Consider the following 24,027-nt stretch of genomic DNA (forward strand, 5'->3'; position numbering starts at 1 on the left):
CAGGGACTGCTCGCAGAAGGGATAAGACCGGGAAAAGGAAGCCAGGGGCTGGGCCTGGGCTTGGGGAGTAGGGGGCGGGCAGGGCCACAGACCCAGATAAGGCGTTTGGCCCGGGGCAGCACGTGGGTGTCGGGGTGTGGCTGGGGCTGGTCTCCAGGGCAGGCGTTGGGACAGTCCTGGGAGGGCCTTGGGATAGGCCCAGAATATTAGTATCGGAGAGCTGACTAGCATTGTGGGGGAGTGGGTAGCCCTCCCTGAGCCCGCGTCGACGCGCTCCTTTGTGTCCCCTTCCTAGGAGACGAGCTCACCAAGCTGGGCGAGGAGGACGAGCAGGGATGGTGCCGCGGGCGGCTGGACAGTGGGCAGCTGGGTCTCTATCCCGCCAACTACGTGGAGGCCATCTAGCTGCCCTCCTCCCCTCCACGCCACCCCTCACTCCTCATCCACTGCCTCCTCTCCCTACTCTTTCTCGTCCCTCTTCCCTCGCCATAGAGTTCCAGACATATTTTCCGATCAAGCTTTTATTTTTTTAAAAGTCAAAACAGAACAAAACAAAAAATACAGAGACAGAAGCATTTGCAGGGTCGCCTGGAGGCCAGGGTGGTGGGACTCGGGGTGATGGCCCCAGGGTAGGTGAGGGTCTTAGTATTTAGCCCAAAAGAGACATTACAACATTTGCTCTTCAGATCCCACCAAAGAGTTTCCCGAACCCTGAGGGTCGTCTCCTGGACCCTTCTCTCCTGCCTCACTCCCGACAGAATATGCTTCCCACCCCTTCCCCCCAAACCCAGGCTGCCAGCCTCTGTCCCCCTCCTCTTCTCTGGGCCTGGTTTTCTGACCTCTTTCTTCTGCCCCACCATGCTCCCCTCCCTCCACCACCCTGCTGTCAAAGCTTCCCCTCCAGACCCCAGAGAAGGTGGGGGGCCTCCTAGTTTTAGTCTTACGTTTTGCCCTGAGGAGTACCCTTCTTCTCCTGGTCTCACTCCTAAGGACTGGTGGGGCTGGAGGAGGAACGGTCTCTCTCTTTTCCCATAGACTTTTCCCGGGATCCCTAGACTCCCCCAGACATAATAAGGAGAGAGCTGGAGTTGATGACAGTGTCACCGGTGTGTAGGAGGGTGAGTGAAGGGGGCAGGCCCTCAGTCCTTCCAACGCCAGCTCAGCTGAGGGACCAAGACCCTGCTGGGGCCCTTTTTTCCAGCTGTTAGCAATTTGGGGCCAGGCTCTTAGAGACATACCCTGCGGTCACTTGCAGAAACCCTGCCCCCCTCTCCTAAATCCTCAGGCAGGGGGAGAGGCCTCAAAGCCCAGGGCAAAGCCAGCAACAGTAGCAACCTCCTCCTATTTCCTGGGGAGGAGGGCACCTTGCCTGCCCGCCTTCCCTCCATGGGCATCTAAAACCACAGACTCACCAGGTTCAGCCAGCCTCCGGGAGACAGCCTTGTGGTCTCCCATCCCTCTTTCCCCTTCTCTGGCCTTCCCGAGAAGTCAGGACAAGGCCCAAAGGAGTCTCCAACCTGGGACCATCAGAAACCCTGTAGAGCCCCTGGGAAAGACTTGGCTTTGGCAGGAGGGAGGCACCGAGGCTCTGCAGAGCAGGACAGTCCCATGTCTTTCCTCCTTGTCCCTTCCTCCCCACCCAGCTCTTGCCCCTGGAGCAGCATTCCCCCTGGCTGACAGCCCTTCCGTGTATCTCTAGGCCTGGGTCTCAGTTAAAGGATTTTTCGGGGGAGGGTCGGGAGGGGGGAGGGGCCAAGGGCCTGCCCAGAGCCAGGGTGTTTCTTGAGGTGGGAGAAGGAAAGCACTGCTGGGTTACCGAGTCATAGTACCTCGTTCCAACTTCTTCCACATATGTGAGCCCCCGGGAGGTTTGGGAAGAAGACCAGGGCAGGACAAAAGCTCAAGGGGGTGAGGGGAGGGTTGGCTGGAAAGAGGAGTCTTTCAGGAACCTCTGGGGTAAGGCCCTGGGACTTCTTGTAGCTCAAAGAGAGCTTCTGGGCCTCAGGACTGCAGACACCCTACGTACCCCCTTCCTCAGCACCTGGCCCCCGGACCTCCAGGTAAAGACAGTGTGATACCCCAGCCCTTATGGCCCCCCTCAGTCCTCTTTTGCTCCCTGCTTCATCCCCCAACGCTCCACTGATGGTCTCCAGGCCCTGACCTCATTCATGTGTGCACAGAGGATCCTGGCAGACTCTGGCGGCGGGGGTGGGGGGGTGCCTGAGCTGGCCAGGCCTCAGGCAGGGGGTCAGGGGAGTTTGAGGGTGAGGACGATGGCACCCCAGGGACAGGCAGACCGCGGCCCCCACCCCGGACCCCCATTTCCTGTCACTGTCTGCTCTCTGGGCATCTGCTGCCTCCTGAGATCTGCCCTAGGCCTCTCAGAGCCCAAAGCAAGATTTCGGAAGCTCTCTGCCCTCCCAACTCTAGACCAAAAGACTCTGCAGCTTCTCCTCCAGGTGGGAGTTGAGGTTGGGGGCCTTTGACCTTCACCATGTACGTACCCTTGGAAGGCAGGAAGCTGGTACAGCCACACCTTGGGGCCTGGGTTCCCTCTCTCCATGCCAGTGGCTTTCTAGCACCTGGGGAGGGTCTGTGGCCCTAGTTGGACCCCAGGCCTGCCCCCTCAGTGCTCCAGCTGCCTACTCCGGGGCAGGGACTTGAAATCCCATTCTTTCTGAGCAACCACCTCCATGGCCCGGTTTGGGACCACTGTCTCTCGGTCCCCAGGCTCCTCAGGACCCCGGAGTGGGATGGTCTCCCACCCAGCGGTCCCCCCAGCCCCAAGCTCTAGGGGCTCAGCCCCACCTGTCAGTGCTGGTGTCCGGGTACTCACCATCACGTGGGAGGGCCACACCCCTCTCTGTGCCCGCCACCTCTCGTAGCCGCCTCCCTGCACCCTCAATGCTGCACGGGCCCGCTCCGTGGGGCTTGGCGACTCGTGTGTTCGGTTCCCAGTTAACCACCATTCTGCGGCCTGGCTCTGCCAGGGGCCGGGGTTGCCCTGCCGCCTGCCACCTGCTGCCCTAGGCTCCCTGACTCCATTAGTCCGACACTTGTGACCCTCCGAAAAGTGCTGTGGTCTCAGCAATGCACATGTTTTGTACATGATCGTGTAATTTAAAGGTCTATAAATACAAATATATCTCTCTCAGTTGTGATTGTATGACTGTGGATAAAATCCAGAACTGTGTCAACCTGGCTGGACGTGGTCCTCTTGAGTCTTGTGTGTCTTCTGAACTCTCTAGAGCTATCTGTGGAGGGGAGGTCTGTCAGGGAGGTGGCGCCCAGCATGACCGGCTGACCGCCAATGCGCTGAAGGACCGAGGGCTGGGCCTTTAACCTTCCAGGACCCTGAGCCCTGTCTGCACAGGGTGGGTGACGGATGGTCTCTGAGACTCCTGAGGCCGTGGCCCCAGGGTTCTGTGTGCCTGAGGGATGAGCACTGACCAAGAGCGCTGGGGGCATTCGGGGGTCCCAAACTCACAGTTCAAGGGTGAACCCCCAAATAGGTTTTAATTTTTCTTTTAAAAAAAAATTTTTATTTATTTATTTATTTATTTGAGAGACAGCGGTGGGGGAGGGAGAGGGAGCAAATGGAGAGGGAGGGGGAGAAGCAGACTCCCCGCTGAGTGCAGAACCCCACAAGGGTCTCGATCCCCGACCCTGAGAGTCAGGTTGCCTTATTTGTGCAGGGGCCCTGCAGGCCTGTTGGGGAATACCTGGGCTGATGGGGTTCTGATGGGCAGGTGTGCAGGGGAAGAGGCGGGATCGGGAGTTTGCTGTCGGCACGAGGTGTCCGTGGATGGGTGTGCACTGGCCAAGGAGTTGTGTGCCTCTTGGCGAAGCTACAACAGCAAGGAGGGTGCCTCACTCCACCCCCCCCAGACGCCCCTTTCTGGAGGAGCTCCAGCTCCCCACTCCTAGCCATGAGTCCCCTTTCCTCTCCTCCCTCCCAGCCCCAGCCTGAGAGCCCAGGCTGCTCCAGGCCCAGGTCCAGCTGGGGGCACGCCAGCAGGTGGCTCCGGGGACTCTGCTTGGGGGCAGGGCAGGAAGGCTGGAGACAAAACCAGTTCAGCAGAGCTGAGCTGAGTGCTGGCCAAGGTCCCAGTGGGCCCCCTCCCTGGGAGGAGGCAGACAGCCGGGGACCCAGAGAGGCACAGGCCTGGGGCAGGGCCCCCTAGTCCTGTCCCAGTCCCAACTGACAGATGCCAAGCTGTTGTTTGCTCACTGCCAGGAGTAAACTTTCTTCTGGAGACAATAAAATTGCTGGGGGCAGACGGCAGCAATATGGGGCAGCATTTAACCCTCAGTGGCCTGGGCAGCACTGGCTGGCTCCCAGTCCCGTCTCTTGGGAGCCTGGCATCAGAAGTGGAGGGTTATGGGGGCAAAAAGTGCTGACCAGTCACAGAGCAAGAAGCGTGGAGGGGCAGAGAGAGCACTGTCCTGTGGGTTCAGTGTTTGGTTCTGCCGCCGATCGGCTGTGTAACTCTGAGTAAGTCACTTCACGGCTCTGAGCCTATTTCATCGTCTGCAGAACAGCAGGGTAGCCCCCAGCTCACAGTTTTGTTGGGAAGGTTAATGACAGAAAACCAATGCAAGCACCAAGTATGTATTCGGTACTCAGGACACGTGAGCTGGCTGAACAAATGTGAGGAGGCTGAGACATGCTGCCTCCCGGAGAGTGGGTGGGAGGTCCCCATCTACCCCAGTGCACAGGACTCTGACCCCCACCGCTCCCCATCTGTGTGGGGTGCTTCACAGGGGGCGTCGCAGAGGTCCATGACTCCCACCAAGAGAGGGACACCGCAAACAAGCCAATCTCTCTTCCATCTAGTTTGCTGCTGCAGAGCCAGGGTCCCACAGCAGGGGCTGAAGAGCCCACCCTCCCTGCACCCTACTGTCCCGTCTCAGAGCCCCCGGGGTTGGCCAAGCAGAGACAGAGGCTCAGGGTCCCCTTGCAAGTCCCCTCCAGCTCCAGTCCTGCTCCATCCTTTGGGCCCCCACCTGGGAGGGGAGATGAGGGCCATTGATGGCTCACTGCCTCTCTCCCACAGCTTCTACCAATCAACGATCCCTTTCCTTGTAGGCTCAGCTCAATGCCTCCTCCCCCAGGAAGCCTCCTTTGACCACCCCAAGGGCACTGTGACCACAATGACTCTGAGAATTGGTGGCCTCGGGGCTGTGCCACTCACTTGCTGCACAGACACTGCCGTGTTGGTTCTCTAGTATCTTTATTACCCATTTCCAGGAGCACCCCTGGCTTCCCAATGCAGGAGGCAGACGTGTCCCAGCACCACGCAGAGCATGGTGCAGAATGGGTGGCAGGGAGCACTGGACTACGAGTGGCCTTGGCTAAGTCATTAGCCATTTGGCTGGCTCCTCTCTGGAAATCCAAGGGTCAGAGCCTTCCCCGGGGAGCCGTGAATACTGAGGATGGCTTGGATCCTTCTTCCATCCTCCAGAGGACCGGGCATGTGAGCAGTCAGACCCGAGGAGGAAGCACCGCCACCCTGGGGTCCCTTGGGCTCCAGAGAGCTCCCTTAGACCCCTGGGAGCTGTGGGCTGCCGCCTCCCTGACCTTGGACTCCAGTGCCAGCAGACTGCCCTCTCCTGCAGCTCCAGCAGAGGCAGGGGCGGGCAGGAGGGAGGGCTAGTGAGGGCAAGTTTCAGGCCTAAGGCCTGGCCTGCCTAAGGCCTGGCCTGGCCTGCAGCCCTCAGATGGGGTGCACAAACTGGTAGACGAGGCGCTGGGAGATGTCCGGCTTCCGGATGATGCCTTTCTTGTAATACTGGCGGATGGAGCGGCTCAGCTTGTCGTAGTTCATGGCAGGCCGATTCTTGCGGATGCCCCACAGCCGGGCCACCTGGGCGGAGTCCTCGATTTTGAAGATGCCTGGGCGGGGGGGGGGCATGGCAGGAGGGCAAAAGATCGAAACCAATAGGTCAGACTCAGAAAGCCAAGGGGGCCAGTGTTGACTGGGAGCAAGGGCCAGACTGGGGGGCGGGGGGCGGGAGTCCGGGGGCTGTGGGAACATAAGACCTCTTCCCAAGGTTGCGGTGAGGGTCAAAGACATCTGTGCAGAGTGGGTCACAGGGCCCAATAAAGTGGGAAATGCTACCTGGAGTTCCTCACCTCCTGAGTGCAGGGTGAGCCTGCGTCCGTTGTTGGGTTATCTGGGGCCCTGAGGGCCTGGCCCCTGCCAGCCTCTGCTCCAGCTGTGGGGTTGGTACACCTGATCCAAAAGCCCTGCAGGGCTCTGTGTTGTGCCCACGCCTCATCTGTCAAGGTCATCCACACCCCCACCACTGCCCCCGCGCTGGCCGCCTTCCCCAGCAGTTCCCAAGCCTGAAAGACCTCTTTGCCAGCCTCAGACACTTAAGCTAGCACTGCCCTTTCTGGTAGGATCCATTCAGAGGATTTGGAGCCGGGCTGACCTGGGTTTGAAGCCTGGCTCTGCCATATTCTACCATTAGAAGCTGTCCCCTTAGGGCACCTGGATGGCTCAGTAGGTTAAAGCCTCTGCCTTTGGCTCAGGTCATGATCCCAGGGTCCTGGGATCAAGCCCCACATCGGGATCTCTGCTTAGCAGGGAGCCTGCTTCCTCCTCTCTTTCTGCCTGCTTCTCTGCCTACTTGTGATCTCTGTCTGTCAGATAAATAAATAAAATCTTAAAAAAAAAAAAAAAGAAGCTGTCCCCTTTCTCTAGTTGGTGGAGGGGGCTGTAGTGACTACCATTTTTGAGTGGTGACAGAAAGAGCTTACAGTGGAGCGTGAAGGAGCTGCCCCTTGAGAGGAACTATTACATGGTTTACACCCCAGGTCTCCTGGGAAAAACCCAGATCAGCATACCCCCTCCAGGAAGCCTTCCCAGATCACCCCACCCTCCCTTGATCTCCTTCCCCTGGAAGTCTATCATGGTCTATCCCTGAAGACCGGCTCACATTAAGTTTCAAATATACGCGAGGGTTACAGCCTCTTGTGTAGGAACTTCTCTCTACCCCCCTCTAGCCCCGTTCATCCTTCCCACTCAGCCCAAGTCACTGCCCCCGTGAAGTCCTCCTGGACCAAGGCACAGCTGCCCTCACCACCCTGTCACAGCCCTGCCATGCTCTGTAGGCCAGCTCCTTTCACGGCTAGCTTTCCCACAATACTGCAGGTCCCTCAAGGATGGGGTGCAGCCAAATCCTCCCTAGACCATGAGGACACTAATTCTCCATAAATGTTGCCCAGGCGAGTGGGCACAGAGGAAGTATTCAATGAGTGGTTGTTGGATGAATGGACCCAGTCCATTTTCCATATAAGAAGACTGAGGTCCCAGTACCCCCAGCTACAGATGATAGGATGGGGACTAAAACCCAGATTTCTTGACTCTGAGTGTTTTCCAACACTCTCTCTCTCTCTCTCTCTCTCTCACACACACACACACACACACACACACATCTAGTCCTGTCCAATGAGGTAATATGTGGCCTTGAGCACTTGAAATCTGGCAAATATGATTGAGATAGACTGTAAGGATAAAATACACATGAGAGTTTGAAGACTTAGAATATCTCATTAATAATTTTATATTGATTATATGTTGAAATTTTAATAATTTATAATAGAAGATTAAATAAAAGTAGTATTAAAATTAAATTCACCTATTAAAAAAGGTTTATAATGGGATTATGGAGAAGTCTAATACGGCCTATGCGGCTCGCATGGGGTTTCTCGCTGGACCCCAGCGGTCTCCCCGGTGAAGCTAACAATGTGCTGCAGGCAAAGACTGTGTCCAAGTCCCAGCCTTAGCATGTCCTGGGCACCGTGAGGAGCCGGTGTCCTAAACAAGACAGGGCGCGGCCAGGAGACGGTTCGGACGCGAACGCGCACAGCCTGCCGGGCCAGGCCCGAATGGCCCCGTGTCCGGAGTTCAGGGCCACGGTGGGGGTCATGCAGCCTCTCTGCCCAATCCCCAGCCCTCCCCTGTGTCTGGCGCCAGGAGGCCAGCAGCGCCCGCCCCTGGTCCCCGCCCAGGCCCCCGACTCACCCTTCTCCTTGTTGAGCCACCGGATGAAACGGCCGTAGCTGTGAGGCTTGAGCAGCAGCTCCTTGAGGAACTGCCACAGGTGGATGGGCTGCCCGGAGCAGGAGGAGTCCACCTCACTGTCGGTCCAGCTGTCCTCGCTGGCGGAGGCTGGGCAGCCGGGTAGGGTGACGGTGAGCGGCGGCGGAGGCCGCCTGCTTCAGGGACAGCCATCCCTCAAGCCCCGCCCCCAGACCCCAGACCCCTCCCCCTCTACCCTGCGGGCCCTGGCTCACCACAGTAGTGGATGGTCCCGGGAGAAGTCCTCTCTTTCATCCAAGCCGCTGCAGGGCAGGGAGAGAAGGCTGGAGACCCAGGGCCGACTCCAAGGGTGGAGGAGGGGGCTTGGGTGGGACTGTGGGGCCATAGCAACCACCCCCTGTGGCCAAGCAAACGGGGCGTGGAGGCAGTGGGCTCCTGCCCCCCTCACCGCCTGGCTCTTGCCTGGCTAGGACTGCCCGTACACTTGCCTGCCCCTGGGCTGGGGTGGGACACTGGTCTCCACTGGTCATATGGGTGGGTCCCATGCCCAAGGGCAGGGGCCTTGACTCTCAGCAAGCACTGTCTCTTCCAAAGCTCATAGCTCTGCCCAGGACATCCGGTGGGATGAGAGACGATTTAAACATTAAGGGGATGGCACCCAGCCTTTAGAAATAGGGCGGATGTAGAGATGCTGATGCGGGAACAAGATCCAAGATACACAGAGCGCAGAACAGTGCGATTCTTTGGAGCTATTTATGTTACAAAGGGGTGAAAACCTCACGTGTGTGTTTGCTCGCTGTGTGCATAGACTCTCCCCAGCAAGGTGCCCAGGAAACAGGTAACTGTGTTTGCCTCTGGGGAGGGGGCCTGGGGGGTCGGGAGTGAGCGGGAAAATTACTTTTCATGGTATTATTTTTCACTATTGTCTTTTTAAAGATTTTATTTATTTATTTATTTGGCAAAGAAAGAGGGAGACAGTACGAGCAGGGGGAGTGGTAGACAGAGCAAGAGGGAGAAGCAGGCTCTCTTCCGAGCAGGGAGCCCGATGCAGGGCTCAATCCCAGGACCCTGGGATCATGACCTGAGCCAAAGGCAGACGCTTAACTGATTGAGCCACCCAGGTGCCCCTCACTATGGTCTTTTTTTTTTTTTAAAGATTTTATTTATTTATTTGACAGACAGAGAGCACAAGTCGGCAGAGAGGCAGGCAGAGAGAGAAGGAGGGGAAGCAGGCTTCCTGCTGAGCAGAGAGCCCGATGATGCGATGATGCGGGGCTCGATCCCAGAATCCTGGGATCATGACCTGAGCCGAAGGCAGAGGCTTTAACCCACTGAGCCACCCAGGCGCCCCACTATGGTCTTTTTAGAAATCATGCACATGTATTACCTCACTACTTGTTTAATGAGAAACAGCACAAAATAAACAGATGAACTTTAAAAAAAAAAAGGACAAAGAGGGACCTCATAGTACCCACGGTCCCCATCAACTATGCCGTCCGTGTTCCCAGAATGAAACTCCTGCCTTCTAACTTCCCCCATTCCCTGCCCTAAGTTCTGTGGGCTTGAGGGGGGCTGGGAGCTGGTCGAGGCTGGAGAGTTCGTCCAGGATCCCTGGAGGCAGTTGCCAGGGGGACTGAGATTTAGAACAGAGCCCAGACTGGGAGCAAGCAGCTGCTGCCCCAGCAGCCAATAAGCCTGCCTAGTGTCCTGGACCGACTGCCCCCACCCCCAGTCCCCCCTACTCCGTGTCCCGGACCTGGAGCTTGGGAGGCGCTGCTCTCCCAGGCCATGTCCCACCTGATTTCCAGATGTCCAGGTGGGCGTGGAGCACGTCGCCACCCAGAGGAGAGCGCTGGCGGAACTGCTCCTCTGACATGGCACACAGCTCCTTGCCCCCCAGCTCCTGGAAGGCCTTGCCCACGGGCGGCAGCCGGTACTGGTGCTCCGTCCACAGGAGCCACTTCTGCACGTTGCCAGGGCTCCAGTCTACGGGGTCTGGGCAAGAGACACTCCCTCAGTTCCACGGGCAGGCGGAGGGCATCGCCTGCATCTCGTGGGGCGCCCCTGGGAACTGGAAGCAGCTTGGGGCCAGGACCAGAGGCTCCGGGGGTGAGAACAGACCAGACCAGACAGGCCTGTGGAGGGGGCACCTGAGAAGAGAGGGGAGCGGGAGGGAGCAGCCAGGGCCCTAAAAACAAACTTGGCTCAGGGCAGGGTAGCCTGGGGCCTCTGCACCCCCCACCTCACCAGGACCTCAAGTCTTCCTGACCCCTCCAGGCCCTCCAAGGGGCCTTTCAGGAAGCCCCAGTCCTGGAGGGGAGAGTGACATTAGTGACATTAAACCAGACACCTGAGTTTATCTCCCAGCTGCCTCTTGCCTTCCCCAAACCCTTCAAGAAACCAGAAAAACAAACAAACAAACAAACAAACATCTAGAGAGTAGTCCTACAACCCCAAACTGTGCTGCGTTTTACAGATGAGGAAACTGAGGCACAGAGAGTACTAGCCCCTTGTCCAACACCCAGCAAGGGGCTGGGTACATAGTAGCTGCTCAATGTGTCTGCACTGAATGAATAAATGGCAGGGCATCAAGCCACCGGGGGTAGCTATAGGCCTCAGAGGCCAGGAAGAGAATCACTGGTTAGGTCCTGGACGTCCCCCTGGGGAGCTGCTCTGGGCTGAGCCCTGCAGGACACATGGGGGGAGGCCGGGCTGCTTGGGGCCTCTAAGTGCACACTCTGGTCTAAGCTGGTGCCCCAGCTAGGTGACCTGCAGGCTGGGCTACCCCCACTTAATAAACTCGTTTTCCTTCCCAGGGTCAAAGCAATTTGTTTCTGTCCCCATTGTTCAGAGGGCAGGCCCCTCCTCAGCCCAGTGTGGGAAAGGAGGCACCATGGGAAAACCTCCAGCAGTGGGGACCGGCAGGAGCATCGGGTAACTGGAAGACGATGGGGGTAGGGCAAGAGCTGCCTGGGGCAGGGAGCGGGGGCACACCAGCTGAGATGGTCTGGGGGGACGCGTGCGGGTCCAGGATGACTCTGAGGAGGAAGGGCTGGGCCTGAGGGATGCCTGAAAGCAGCTGAGACCTCGATGCTCAAAGGCCGGGACCTAGCACCCAAGGAGATGGGTCAGGTCTGCCCAAAGCTGGAGGGACAGTGCAGGAACAGGAGGCTGGAGGCCCACAGCATCAGTGCCATAACCACACTTCCCAGCCTGCGACAGGTACACAGGTGCCTGTGTTCCTAGTGCCCCTTCCTTATCAGAGCCCTCATGACGACCGGACCAGGGACACATTTATCTCCATATCTCTGATCCGTTTCCCTCGCTGTAATGTCAGCTTCCTGAAGAAGGGGGCCCTTGTGCGGTGTTCACCACCTAATCCACCCCCCTCATCATGCTAGAACAGGGCCTGGCATGTTAAGAAACTACTGTTTATCGAGCATCTACTATGTGCAAGGTGCCATCCTAGGACCTGGGGATGTAGCCATGAACACAGCAAAGGAAAATCCCTACCCTTAGGGTGTGTACATTCCAGCGGGGGAGACAGACAGCAAATACGGTCAATCAATAAAATACGCAGGGTATCAGTACATGCAACGGGAGAGAGAAAGCAGGGAGGAGGAATCAGGTGGTGTCTGGACAGTAAATTCAATAGAAGCATCAGGAAAAGCCTCCTCAAAACAGTGCCATTGAGTCTAGATCTGAAGGAGGCAAGGGGTGGGCCAAGTAAATATTTGGGGGAAGAGCGTTTTAGATTGAGAGACCAGAAGATGCAAAGGTCCTGAGGTATGAGTGTCGCGGGAGCAGTGAAGAGCCGGTGTGGCTGGAGCCGAGTAAATGAGGAGAACGTGGAGAGAAGTCCAGCAGGAGGTGGTGGGCTGGATGGTATAGAGCTCAGGTGCACTGCCCCTGGTAGTCGGGGCACAGAGAGGGTCAGAACCTCCCCCAGGCACCCAGCTGCTATAGGCTATGGGCCACCCGTAGGTACAGAATCACCAGCACCCCTGGGGCTGCTGAGGCTGGGCGGGGGGAGGTGGTGGTGGCCACAGCGCCGCAGACAGTACCCTTGCCAACCCCCGCAACCTCGAGACCTCCGCCCAGCTTGTGCCCAACCTCCCGGAGGCGGCCCCGAGGGAGGCCTCACCAGCAGCAATGTTGAGCAGCTTGCAGGCGGTCTCGATGTCCTTGAGCACCTCGCCCACCACCATGGACTGCACCTGCTCCAGGGAGTGCTCCTCCAGCGTCAGCCCCCCCGGTGCCAAGTCCAGGCTCCCTCCGGCGGCTTGGCTGTCGATGACTGGGCACTGCTCAGGCTCCTCGGACGGCTCCTCCCGTGCGCTGGCCCCGGGACCCTTGGCGGCCCAGCCGCTGTCCTCAGAGTACAGCATGTCGAAGTAGGAGAGGTAGAAGGCGGACAGGCCCTGCTCAGGCGTGGCCGGCGGGCTGGGGCTCCAGTCCCGTGTCTCGGGCCCCGCCACCCCTGCGGCCTCCTTTTCCAGGCCTGTCCGCAGCACAGTGTCGGGGGGCAGCAGGAGGCGGCTGGGGGACACGCTGCTCAGGCCGGGACTGGCGCTGCCCATGCCGCTGTCGCTTGGGCCAGTGGCTGTGTCTGCGGAAAGAAGAGAGGATGGGGATCAGGTTCTGGCTGCTTCCCCATCCCCCCTGGGGGCCACTAAGCTGGTTACGGGGATGAGGGGCTCAGTGGGCAGTGGCTGGGCCTGGGAGAGAGCTGGGGCTTCCGGGTCATTGGGCAGTTAGGACAGGGCTGGGCAGATTGGCTTCTGGCTGAGAAAGACAGTGAGGTATAAACGGACAGCTCCCTCACTCCCCAAGGAAGCCAGAGCGGCTGAAAGCAGCAAATCTTTACCCACGTGGCACGCTTAAAACAACCTTCTGAGGTTCTTGACCTCACTGAAGCCTCACCAGGGAAGGCATGATTAGCCCCATTTGGTAGGTGAGCAAACTGAGGCCTGGACAAGGAGTCTTTAATGTCTGGGCCTCTATCCCTGGACCAGCCCATGCCCAGAGCCCAGTCCACTGCCTTGGAGAGAAAGTTCCTTCTGAGATCTAACCTCAATCTTTCCTGCTATAGCAGAGCTTGTTTTCTTTTATCCTTCCCTTAAAGAGGGTGGGGAAGGGAGAAAGTCACCATCACCTTCACCTCTAGGTGAAGGAAGGAAGAAAGGAGCAAGTGAGGGGTGTGATGGGGTAGAATCCCCTCGCAAGTCAGGGAGGAAGAACCCCCCCCTTCCCCTCCCACAGGGCCATCTGGGGGGTGTGGGTAAATTTCCAGCTGAACACCACTGAGGTTGGGACCGAACACCACCACACCCACTCAGGACTGGGTTTCTGGTCCCCACCCCACCTCATCCTCCCCAGAGATGCTGCCCCAGCCCCTCCCAGCTCCCAGGGCTCTCTCATTTCCTCTTGCCCAACACAGAGGTAGGGGTGGTGGGGAGGGGGTTTGCTGGTGTGGGAACAGAGCAGTGGGGGTGGGGAGGATGGACGAGATCAGGGGCTGGAGAGAAGACCCATGCTCTGGTTCCCCAGCGAGGGAGGCCCCCAGCGACTCACACATTGCCTCCTTCTACTGCCCCAAGGCCCCCCAGGGGTGTACCCCTGGTCTCAACACACAGCTAGAGGCCTCTTTTCCCATCAGTCATGTAGTACGCTTTGCCTCTAGGCCCTTTCTCTCTGAACCCCATATTGGAGCTGGCAGCTTGGGGAAGTCAGATGTACATACACCAAGACAGCCAGGCTTCTGGGCTGTTCCTATGATCTGTGCACCCGGGACTCAAGAATAAGTCCCCGTGGAAGATCATCAACATATATGCGCCCTCAGTAAAATCAGCACAGACAAAAGGAACAGAAAAACACATTAAGGCTGAATTAACGTGTGTTCGTGTTCGGAAGGCAGTGTTTCTCACAGTGGGGTGCCTGGACCGGCAGCGACAGCACCCCCTGGGAACTTGGCAAAAATGCAGATTCTCAAGCTTGCCCCAGAGCTACTGAATCAGAAGCCGGGGGAAGCCCAGCAGTGCATTTCAACAGGCCTTGGGGGGTGATTCTATATTTGTTCACATTTGAGAATTGCTGCTTTAAAGGCCTCTGGCCAGTAAGAGGGAGAGGCTTTAATCAAAGGACTGGTAAGCTCTCCTGGGGGCATTTCTTGTGCCACGCTGGGACTGGGAGGGAGGCTCCCTGCCCATCGTGAGTCATGCTTTGGGATTGACCTGCTTAGCCTTGGTGTTCATTTGCCCTAAAGAGCCCAGTTGGGAAGACACTTCTGGCATCTCTAGGGCTGCTGTTAGTCCATTCCACACCTTCAAATATCTCAGCACAGGGTGACCTTTCTCTCTGGATAGCAGTTGGGTGAGCGGAGCCCAAGTGGGATTTCAACTCCCTCTTCTCCCCTCCCTTGTGCAGTGCCCAACCTTCCCAACTGTACATGGCAACCGCGTAGTTTCCTGTGGCAGAGAGAATGCCAGCAAGAGAGAAGGGTGTTTCCTTTGATTTTGACTCTCCCTTTCAAGGGCTCCTTTAAGTGACAAGGAAGGAAAGGTCAGGGTGGAGTGGGGTGAGCAGGGAAGGAGGGGGACTGGGGTTGCAGGGGACAGAGGGCAGGCCTGGAATCATTTCAAGGCCTTCTGTGCAAACACACATGTGTGCTGTGGGCCCAACATTATTTATCTAGGCAGCGCCCACAGCCCGCTCTGCTCCTGGGTCCCCACCCCGGCCTGCGCTCATGCCCTCCCCCCAGGGGGCCCCACCCCTGGAGAGCCGAGAGCCCCTCTCAGCCCCCCACCCCTCCCTCATCACCCCTACCTGCCTCCCGCCCCATCCACGTCCCCAGAGCTCCCATGCCTGCCACGTTAGGACAGTCTCTGCCAGCACCCTGGGCCATATGCCAGGAAGACGGGAGCTTTTCCAAGAAGCAGGAGAACACGCTTCTCTCATGGCCCTCCTGTTTGCTTGGCCACAGCCACAGGTAGGATGGGAGGCAGCTGCTGGGTTTCGGGGCACCATGGCCTGAGGGGTCAGTGAGGATGAATGGGCAGTGCGGGTGGCAGCATTCACTCAGTAAGGACATGATGACATGGCCCTGACATGTTGAGTGAGCGCCCTTGTATCCATCCCTCCCTGGAGAGAGGCAGCCTGGGCCCTATTCTCATTCCTAGTCTGTGGATAGGGAAGTGAAGGTGCACAGACCTAAGGGATTTGCATCCAGGTCTTGGGACTCCCGGCCCAGGGCTCCTTCATGGCAGAGAATTCCCACTTCCTCCCCACCCTACATTCCAGCTCCCCCCTCACCTTTCAGCTAAATGCCAAGGAACCTGCTCCCAACCAAGTCTTGGTCCCAGCTCCCAATACCTCCCTGGGGAAAAATAAGTTGAAAATTAACCATGTGGTGGGAGGAAAGATCTGAATGTCCACAACTGGGGAGGTGGTGGGGAAAGCTCTGACCCCGGCAGCCCAGATCTGGGGGGACCTTGGTTTTTTGGTCAGGGAGCTGGGGGCTTGGGTGCCCAGCCTACCACACTCTCTCCTCCAGGCTCCAGGGCCAGACTCAGGAGGGCACCGCCTATGCCCTGAGCATTCATGCCCATTATCCCCCTTACTGCCCCTAGCCCTGAGGGACATGGGCTCGAGAGCCCCAGGCTATAGATGTGGACAGTGCGGCTCAGAGATCTTAGGCAGCTTGCCTGAAGTCCCCAACTGGCCCCACGCAGGCTCTGCTCATTGTGCCACATTCCCTCTGAGGCTTCTGCTCTGACTGGTCCATTTTCCCAGAGTCCTGCCCACTTTCTGATTGGGTCACTTGATCCTCCATTCCTACCTCCCCTCGGCTCAATCCACCCCACTGTCAAGCTCATTTTCCTTCAACATTCCTCATTGGTCACCCCTGTGCTCAAGAAACTTCCATGGCTCCCCATGGCCAGCCTTGCACCATTCTAGTGACAGGTACCCACCTCTGAGCCAACCTCCTACCCAGCCCAGATGATCAGAGTTGGAAGGGACCATACATTATGTGACCGTTTTGTAGATCACATATGGGGAAGGGATTCTTTTGTTGGTAAGAGGCAGGGTCTGGACCAGAACCAGGGATTGATCAACATGGTGACCATATCCAGGTTCTAATGACAATGACATTTCTCCCCTGGTCCCCTCTCCCCTGTGCTGTGGGCACAACATGGCTATTTTCTCTTGTGCTGCCATCCCCCTGCCCAAAATGCCCCTTCCCTCTGATCACAACTCAGCACAAAGCCCTCCTCCCCCAGGAAGCCCCCCACAACAGGTTCCTCCTCTGACTTCCCAGCTCTCCCCAGCTGCACCATGCAATTCAGCCATGATTATGTTCTCAGGTGATTACTCGCCCAAGAAGACATGCACACATGTGCATTGGGAAAAATGACACTCAGAGAGTGGCAAGGACGTGCCCACCATCATGGCAGAGCTCGGACCAAACTGGGGGCCTACTGACCCTCAGGCCATGGCTCCATAGGACTAGGGCCCTGGGACAAACCCTGTGTTTGATCCACATCCTTAGGACGGCAGGCCTGGCCCTCCTACCAGCCTCTGCCAGGCCCAAGGTAATGTCCATCTCCTGAGTGATGCCTCCAGCTCCCAAACCTCGAGCTGATCTTTTCTGGATTAAACCACATGTCTGGATTAAGGCTCAGCATGTCCTGGCTCCCTTCTGCCCCAGAGGCTCTGGCTCAGACTCCAGACAAAGAAAGTTTGGTAACAGCTGGTGGAGGCCGAGGCCCAGATTCAGGGGGCAGTGGCCAGAGGGATTAGCCCCTTCTCTCAGCACCTCCCACTCCCTCAGGAAGACAGATCAAGGAGAGAGGCCAGAGGGACCCAGAGTTAGAGATTTGTAGCAGCTGTCTCCTGCCACTGCCCCGTCTGTGGTCTGCGTCTCCTCTGCCCGAGCCCATCTCCCACACCTTGCTCCGTCCAGGCTCCCAGATCTCACCCCGGCTAGGGACTGTGGGTGGGACAAATGTTCTTGAACCTCTACCTCAATCCTGATACCCGACTTCCGGCTACCCAGAGCCCAGGACCCTGGCTGCAGACCCCAGTGAGGGAGCATCAAGGAGAATGGGTGGGGCAGGGGGTAACCAGTGCCTGCCACTGAGCTGAGGTGGCCCTTCTCCACTGTGGGGGCAGACCCACTAAGGCTTCCCCACTGCGGCCCACTGTCCTGGCCGTCAGTCCCTCTCTCCTTCCAGGCAAGGGCCTCCTTTAATGGGAGAGCCAGGGGACTCTGGGATGTGTGACTAGGGCCTGGCCAGGAGCCATGCAGTGTGGGCCGGGGTACTCAGACCAGCCCCCCAGTTGGCTGGTCAGCACCTTGGAGAGAAGCCGGGACTGCCCAGGGCAGAGGGAGTCCGCAGCCAGTGCCCACAACCGGACTGAGCAACGTGTTTGGATTCTCTGAACCTTCCCTGAGTCTGGACCCAGTCTCTCCCCTCTACCTTCTCACTCTTCTGCTCCTCCTCCTATCCCCCACACTCCTCCCTCCACAAAACCCCATCTCCCTTGCCCTTTTAAATTGCTCTTCAAACAAGTTGGGCCCAAGAAAAGAACCCAACCTCCTCCCTACTGACCACCCCACTGTTCGGAGTCCTCCCTCTCTGCACGGGACAGGCTTCCTTCCTACCCAGGAAGGTGTCCCAGGCTTGCCACCTCCGGGCAGCCCCAGCTTTCCTCCAACACACCATTGTGCCCCTCCCCACGCACCTGCTGCCCCTGGGGTCTCCAATGGTAGGAAGAAGGGAGGTGGGTCCCTGGGGGGCGGCTGGGGGGAGAACTTGCCTATCTTGGGCTGGACGTGAGAGCAGGGGAGGCAGGTTTCTTCTAGGCCTCCTGGCTTTCTCCCACCTCCTCAGATCCCAGACTCGTGCAAGCCACAGGCCTCACTTTCCCAGGAGCCCTCCTCTCTGGAAGGCTGAGGAGCCAGTCATCGGGCCCAGGAGGTGTGTGTGGAGAATTGGGGGTGGGGGTGAGGCTCTAGGAATCAGGGACCACTGGTGTCCAGACACACAGCCTCACTGACATCGCTTGTGACCCTTTCTGAGACAAGGCGAAGGCCAACTAAGTAAGCTGCTTTGTGGGGCTCTCACAGCCACCCTGTGGGGTAGTCACTATCTCTCCCACCTGACAGACATGGGCACCATGGTGACTGAGCACTTCTCTCTTTGCACTTGGTGCTGGGACTTGGCAGCTCCCAGCCCGGAGGGTCTCCCCAGCTGCCCACACCTGTCACTTCTGCTGAGGCCACCCGCTGACCCAGTCCCTTAGAAAGCAGCTCTGGGTGGCATGGAGGGCTGCAGCCTGGAGGGGCAGGAACCCAGCTCAGCCCCAAGCTCTCCCCTGTATTTGAGTTTGCTCATAAGGGGGAGGGGGTGTGGCCTCAGCATCTGGAGATGTGGTCCCATCAGGCTCTGTTAATGCTGTGTGTGAGGCCTTGGACAGTGCCTGGGGCCCTCTTCAGTTCTCTGAAGCGGGGGAGTCATCACTCAGGGCTTTTCTAACCCAGATACTGTCCAGATTCTATGATCCTATGCCCCCATCTTGCCCCTCAGCTTGGCTTGGAAGGAAGATGATGGAGAAACAGAGGTGGACCCCAATTCGTGGCAGACATTTGGCAGAATAAGGGTATGGCTGTGCACCGCCCCCCCCACATCCTCCCTCCTCTGAGAGACTCGGCCCTGCCTTCCGATCAGGCTGTCTCACAGATCACCCGCCAAGTGGGGTCTCACCCTAGCAGCATCCCCTGCCCACTTCACACAGCCACCAGAGACCCCAGCCCAGACAAGTCCAGGGCTTGGAGTCACCGATGCTAGTGTGGTCGGTCAGGCCACAGCCCCAGTTTTCAGCCAGGTCAAGTTCAAGTCTTGCTTGACTTTCAGGGCTTTACAGAAACTGCAAATCACTTCTCCATTCAACCCCTCATGGAGCATGCCTGGCGTAAATAAAGTTCATGTCCCAGCACCCCTTCAAGCTCCTTTGCCCTCGCTCAGGGTCCCCACGCTCCTGCCTTGGCTGGGCAGCCCTTCGTTGCCAGCTGGGTCCCCGGAGGTGTGAGAACACAGAGCTGCACCCGGCTTCTGCCATGGCACTGTGGTTCATCCTCGCAGCCTCCTTGTCGGTGACATGGGGACTCAAAGACGACTGTGTCTCTGGGGTTTGGCAGGACAGACTTTGCAATCTCCCAGAGGTGTGTGAACACATTTATTCCCCTCCTCTCTCATCTCATGTGCCTCGGCAGCTGCCCCCAGGCCAGGCACAGCACTGGAAAGGCAGCTTTCGGGTTGGGAAACCCATAAAATCTTGACAGGGCTGAGGGAGAAAATGTGCCTTCAGCCCTAATCACGGGGCCAGGGAGCACACCTTGGGCCTTGGAAGGTGGGGTTCAGGACAAAGGGAAAGCACTCCAACATTGCAGAAAACAATCAAAGTCTAGAATGAGCTGCCTGAGAGGTTAAGAACAGACATTGCTTCAAAAAGAGGCTTAAGGGCGCCTGGGTGGCTCAGTTGGTTAAGCGTCTGCCTTCGGCTCAGGTCATGATCCTGGAGTCCCAGGATGGAGTCCTGCATCAGGATCCCTGCTCAGCAGGGAGTCTGCTTCTCCCTTTGACACTCCCCCCTCATGCTCTCTCTCTCTCTCAAGTAAATAAATAAAAATCTTAAAAAATGAGAAGGGGGTTTAAATGGGCGGGGAATTAGGGGGTTATTGGGGCCTACCCCCATCTGTGGGTGTCAGCAGGAACACATTGCCCTCCTGTCCTAGAGCCTGAGAAGGGGCTGTGGGAGTCCAAGGCGGGAAGATCTTGCTGCCCAAGAGCAGAGAGACCCAGGGCCCCACCCATGTCACTAGTACTAGGTGCTGAGACCCTAACGGGCAGTTAACCCCAGTCCCCTCTCCTGAACTCCAGAGCTGGAGGGAGAAGGCAGGGCTCCCCAGTTCTGGTGGCGGCCAGAGAGACCTCACTGTCCCTCACTAAGGTCCTGGGTAGGCTCTGGTCTGTCTGGTTCCCAGCAGTCACGCTCGGGTCCCTGGCAGGGGAGGAGAGGTCAGAAGGGACGAGGAGGCTCACCCACCCCCACCCCCATGCCCCTGTCTGGAGGCCCCACCCAGCTGCTGAAAGGTGGGAGAGGAGAATCTGGCAGGGGGTACCTCCTGAGCAGGGAGCATGCAAACGAGGCAAGGGAAGGAGCCCAGCATTAAATGTCAGGAAGAGCCCAGGGCAACTCGGCTTGTGCAAAGTTTGCTTTGGGAAGAGTTGTTCTACCTGACAGGCTGCTCACTTGGCTGGGGGTGCAGGGTGGGGCGAAGAACGGGATGAGGACAGTGGGGGCAGGGTGAGGGTCCCAGACCAGTTTTGAACCCCGTCTCCTTTCTCTCTAGCTCAGGGACTGGTGTAAGTGACTTGGCTTCCTTGGAGACTCAGTGATCCTGCCTATTAAATGGGCTGTCAAGAGCTTGCTTTAAGAGGTTATGAAGATTAAGGGCAAAGTGGATGAAAATTCCTTGTGAATTGAGATGGGCTGAACATTCAGGAAGGTGACACCTGAGAGCAGGTGAGGGGATGGGGCGGGAAGAGGGGAGGGAAAGGTAGTGGGGTGAGGAATGAGAGGAACAAAGGAAGAAGGTGATGACAGGTGGAGTCTGGGGAAGAGTGGAGGTTGGCCAGAAAGGGGGGCCCTCTGGGCCTTACCTGAGGTCATCCTGCTCTCTAGCCCAGTCCAGGGCAGTTGTGGGCCTCACTCATCCTTCCCTAGCCTCTAGGAGGAGCCAGAGCCAGGAGACAGTCTAGGGGACAAGGCTGGGAAAACACCCATCTTAGAGCGCTGGCAAATCCAGCAGGCTGTCCTGCCTCCACCAACTCCTACACAGCCTGCAAAACCCTTGTCTAAACTTCTCATTACACAGACAACCAGCTACAAGTACAAGGAGGAGAAATGACTGGCCCAAGGTCATCCATGGTGGGCCTTAAACCCATCCCTTCTTGCCCCCTCCACCCAGAGTGTCTTTGTCCCTAGGTCCGTCTGAAATGATATCCCCAGGTTACACTCAAGCTGCACCACGTCATTTAAGCACAAAATGTGGACTGAACTCTTTCAGGGCTATTAACTTTACATCTGCAATGACCTCAGTGGTAAAAAGTGGCTTCTCCTATTTTGTTCTTCTTTCCTTTTTTTTTTTTTTTTTTAAGATTTTATTTGAGAGAGAGAGAACACGAGCAAGGGGAGGAGCAGAGGGAGAAGCAGACTCCCCGCTGAGCAGGGAGTCTGATGCTGGGCTTTATTAAAGGACCTCAGGATCATGACTTGAGCTGATGCTTAACCAACTGAGCCACCCAGGCATCCCTTCCTGGTTTTTTTCTACTTATTGCCAGCTTCGCAATTTCGGATCATCAGTTGAGCACCTACTGAGTACCTACCCTATTCCGGCAGGCTTGATGGACAGAGGAGCTCCATCTCATTCAGAGAGGCCTTGTGACAATCAAATGGCATCACACTGTATATTTTATATAATTACATACATTTATATAATTATATCTTATCACACCTTATCATTATAATCAGTATTTTCTTTTTTTTTAATTTATTTGTCAGAGAGAGAGCGTGAGAGTGAGAGCGAGCACAGGCAGAGTGGCAGGCAGAGTCAGAGGGAGAAGCAGGCTCCCCGCTGAGCAAGGAGCCCAATGCGGGACTCGATCCCAGGATGCTGGGATCATAACCTGAGCCGAAGGCAGCTGCTTAATCAACTGAGCCACCCAGGCGTCCCTATAATCAGTATTTTCTAACAGGTAACTCACAGTACACAAGTCTAGCAGGGACTGAGTTCTCACCTCTGGGTACCCCCATGGTGCCTGGAGCAGAGGAAATGACTGTCATTTCTCAAAGGAGAGGGTGGCTTCTACGTCCCCTCGCTCCCGCCCCCCTGCCCTCGAGCATCTCCTCCACACTTCAACCACCTCAGGGGGGCGCTGAGGCTGTCTTTCTCCCTACATTTCTGTGAGTCGGGGGTGGGGGGGGTGGGGGGTGATGAGACCCCACGCCAGGAGTCCTTGGCTCCGGCCCCACCCCCAGCTGGGCTGGGCCATCTCCTGCCCATCCCATCCGCCAGCGGAGGCCAGGGGCAGCCTGATGCCTGTTTGCTTTGTTACTCAGCAGAGCAGCTGGTACTGGGGAGATGCGGCTTTATTGGGGGTTGCTGTGAAGCTGTTTATTGGGGAGGTGGGGGCAGGAAATGAGGCCTGGTCCCAGCCTTGGCCAAGGAAAAGGAGAAAGGCCATTGCTGTCATACAGGGGACAGGTCCCTTGGGACCTGTGGCCTGGGTACGGGCCGCTGGGTGGGTGATGGGATCCAGGGCTTGCTCGGTGGCCCTGCCCACTCCCCAACACACACCCCCAGATAGATGCCCATGCACGTGTTAGCGCACACCCCCACCAACACACACCCCTTGTCCGGCCTCAGGGGAGCCCCCAAACATCCAGACCCTTCAGCCTTCCACCCTGTCATCACCACCAGCGCCGCCGTCTCTCCCCACAAGAGGCATCTGGTGAATCTGACAAAGGAGACTCTTCAAGGGCATCCCATTTCTTTCCTAGTGCACCCAGACTGGGGATCTCAGGCCGTCAGCTCCCCTGGGTGCTTGAACCTGGGTGCTTTGCCTGGCAGCCCAGACCACCAGGGTCCTAGGCCCATCATTGCCCTGCCCCAACCCCTGGGCTCTGGGCCTGGCCCCCCTGCTCCAACTTAGAGCCTGGCCTGGAGCCTCGGGGCTTCAGCAAGCCCCTGCCCACTGTGGCCGGGCCCCTGGTAGACCCTTCCCTTCGCAGAGCAGCGGCGGCCGGCAGAGCAGAAAGGTTGCCTGTGTTTTACTAGCCAAGCAGAACTGGCCATGTCTTGGGGGCCGAGGCTCTGCCCCTAGAGAGTGGCCTCCCTTCAGGCTGTTTGGACTGGGCTCAAGGTATGGCCTTGGGGGCTCCCACGGGCTCATGGGTCCTCCCAGGGAGGCAAATGGGCCACCTGTGCAGGGGCTGGGGCTTCTGAGGGTGAAGGACCCGGATTACGGACCAACAATACCCAGGGATCACTTCTGAGCTCGCAGTCCATGCCAAGTGCTGTCCCCTGTCACCCACCTTCCCACAGCTGGGAGGGACAAGCCCCCACACCCACACGCTCTGGGTTCCCATCAGACTCACCTGTTAGCTGCCTCGTGCCCAGGGAGTCGTCCGCTGCAGCACCCACCTTGGGGGGCCAGGAGAAGGTGTCGGTAGTGCGGGCCACTGCTGGGTCTCAGCCAGGCATCTGGGGAACCAGTGGGGCCAAAGACCAGCGGGGCTGGGGGCAGAGGTGGGTACTTGGGTGGGCCGCTGGGGGCCTGGCTCCCTCTGAGATCTTGGGGCCCTGTGCCCCGTAGGGAGTCCTCTGCCCCCAGCCCAGGACCACCTGTTGGCACGGTGGCAAGACCTAGCCCTAGGGGCTTACATGGAGGCTGTGGTGGGCTCAGGGGGCCAGGTCTGCAAGGCGGTGTGGACACGAGCACAGTGCAGGAATGTGCTGGGAGGAAGTCAAGCAGCCGTGAGATGAAGAGTTGGCCAGGCCTGATTTCCCATTATAAGTAATCCTTCCTTATTTACCTGAACAAATACGCTCCCTGCTTACCTCAGACCACAGGCGGGCTCCTGGTTAACCCTTGCAGGCCTCCCTCTTCTCGATGGGGGATCTACCTGCTGGCAGCTAGAAAACCCATTCATTCATTCACTCATTCATTTATTCATTCACTTACTCACCCATGTTTGTTAGCTGATGCATAGCTACCAAGTTTACACACCAAGTATGTGCAAGGCACAGGGGATACATCTAGAGGGACATGGGACGGGACACTAGAAGGGAGGAGCCATGACTGGGGAACAGACGAGCCAGCTCAGCGGAAAGTCAGAGCCACCATCAGTG

General features: G+C 57.7%; 2 protein-coding genes across 6 annotated transcripts in view; one reads left to right on the plus strand and one right to left on the minus strand.

Moving 5' to 3' along the window:
* Positions 1-3,166, plus strand: part of PACSIN1 (protein kinase C and casein kinase substrate in neurons 1) — a 55,029-nt gene extending 51,863 nt beyond the window's left edge. For all 4 annotated transcript variants that reach the window (XM_047734639.1, XM_047734636.1, XM_047734640.1 and 1 more), the window contains one exon: positions 296-3,166. In XM_047734639.1, coding sequence (XP_047590595.1) covers positions 296-405 — 110 coding nt within the window. In that variant the 3' untranslated portion in view covers positions 406-3,166. The remainder of the gene's footprint in view (positions 1-295) is intronic.
* A 1,928-nt stretch (positions 3,167-5,094) lies between these two features.
* SPDEF (SAM pointed domain containing ETS transcription factor) lies at positions 5,095-23,683 on the minus strand. Of its 2 annotated transcripts, none has more exons than XM_047735082.1 (7): positions 23,274-23,683; positions 15,363-15,426; positions 12,196-12,660; positions 9,849-10,046; positions 8,306-8,353; positions 8,034-8,180; positions 5,095-5,896 (listed from the first exon to the last, which is right to left on the minus strand). In XM_047735082.1, exons 3-7 carry the CDS (start codon positions 12,629-12,631, stop codon positions 5,718-5,720), a joined length of 1,008 nt encoding a protein of 335 aa, XP_047591038.1. In that variant the 5' UTR covers positions 12,632-12,660; positions 15,363-15,426; positions 23,274-23,683; the 3' UTR covers positions 5,095-5,717. The 2 variants fall into 2 exon arrangements, with proteins under 2 accessions (XP_047591038.1, XP_047591037.1); XM_047735081.1 differs by lacking the exon at positions 15,363-15,426 and having other exon boundaries at positions 5,097-5,896; positions 23,274-23,412; positions 23,560-23,577.
* Between the last annotated feature and the right edge of the window lie 344 nt (positions 23,684-24,027).

The sequence above is a fragment of the Lutra lutra genome, chromosome 6 (assembly GCF_902655055.1).
Source record: "Lutra lutra chromosome 6, mLutLut1.2, whole genome shotgun sequence".
NCBI lineage: Eukaryota > Metazoa > Chordata > Mammalia > Carnivora > Mustelidae > Lutra > Lutra lutra.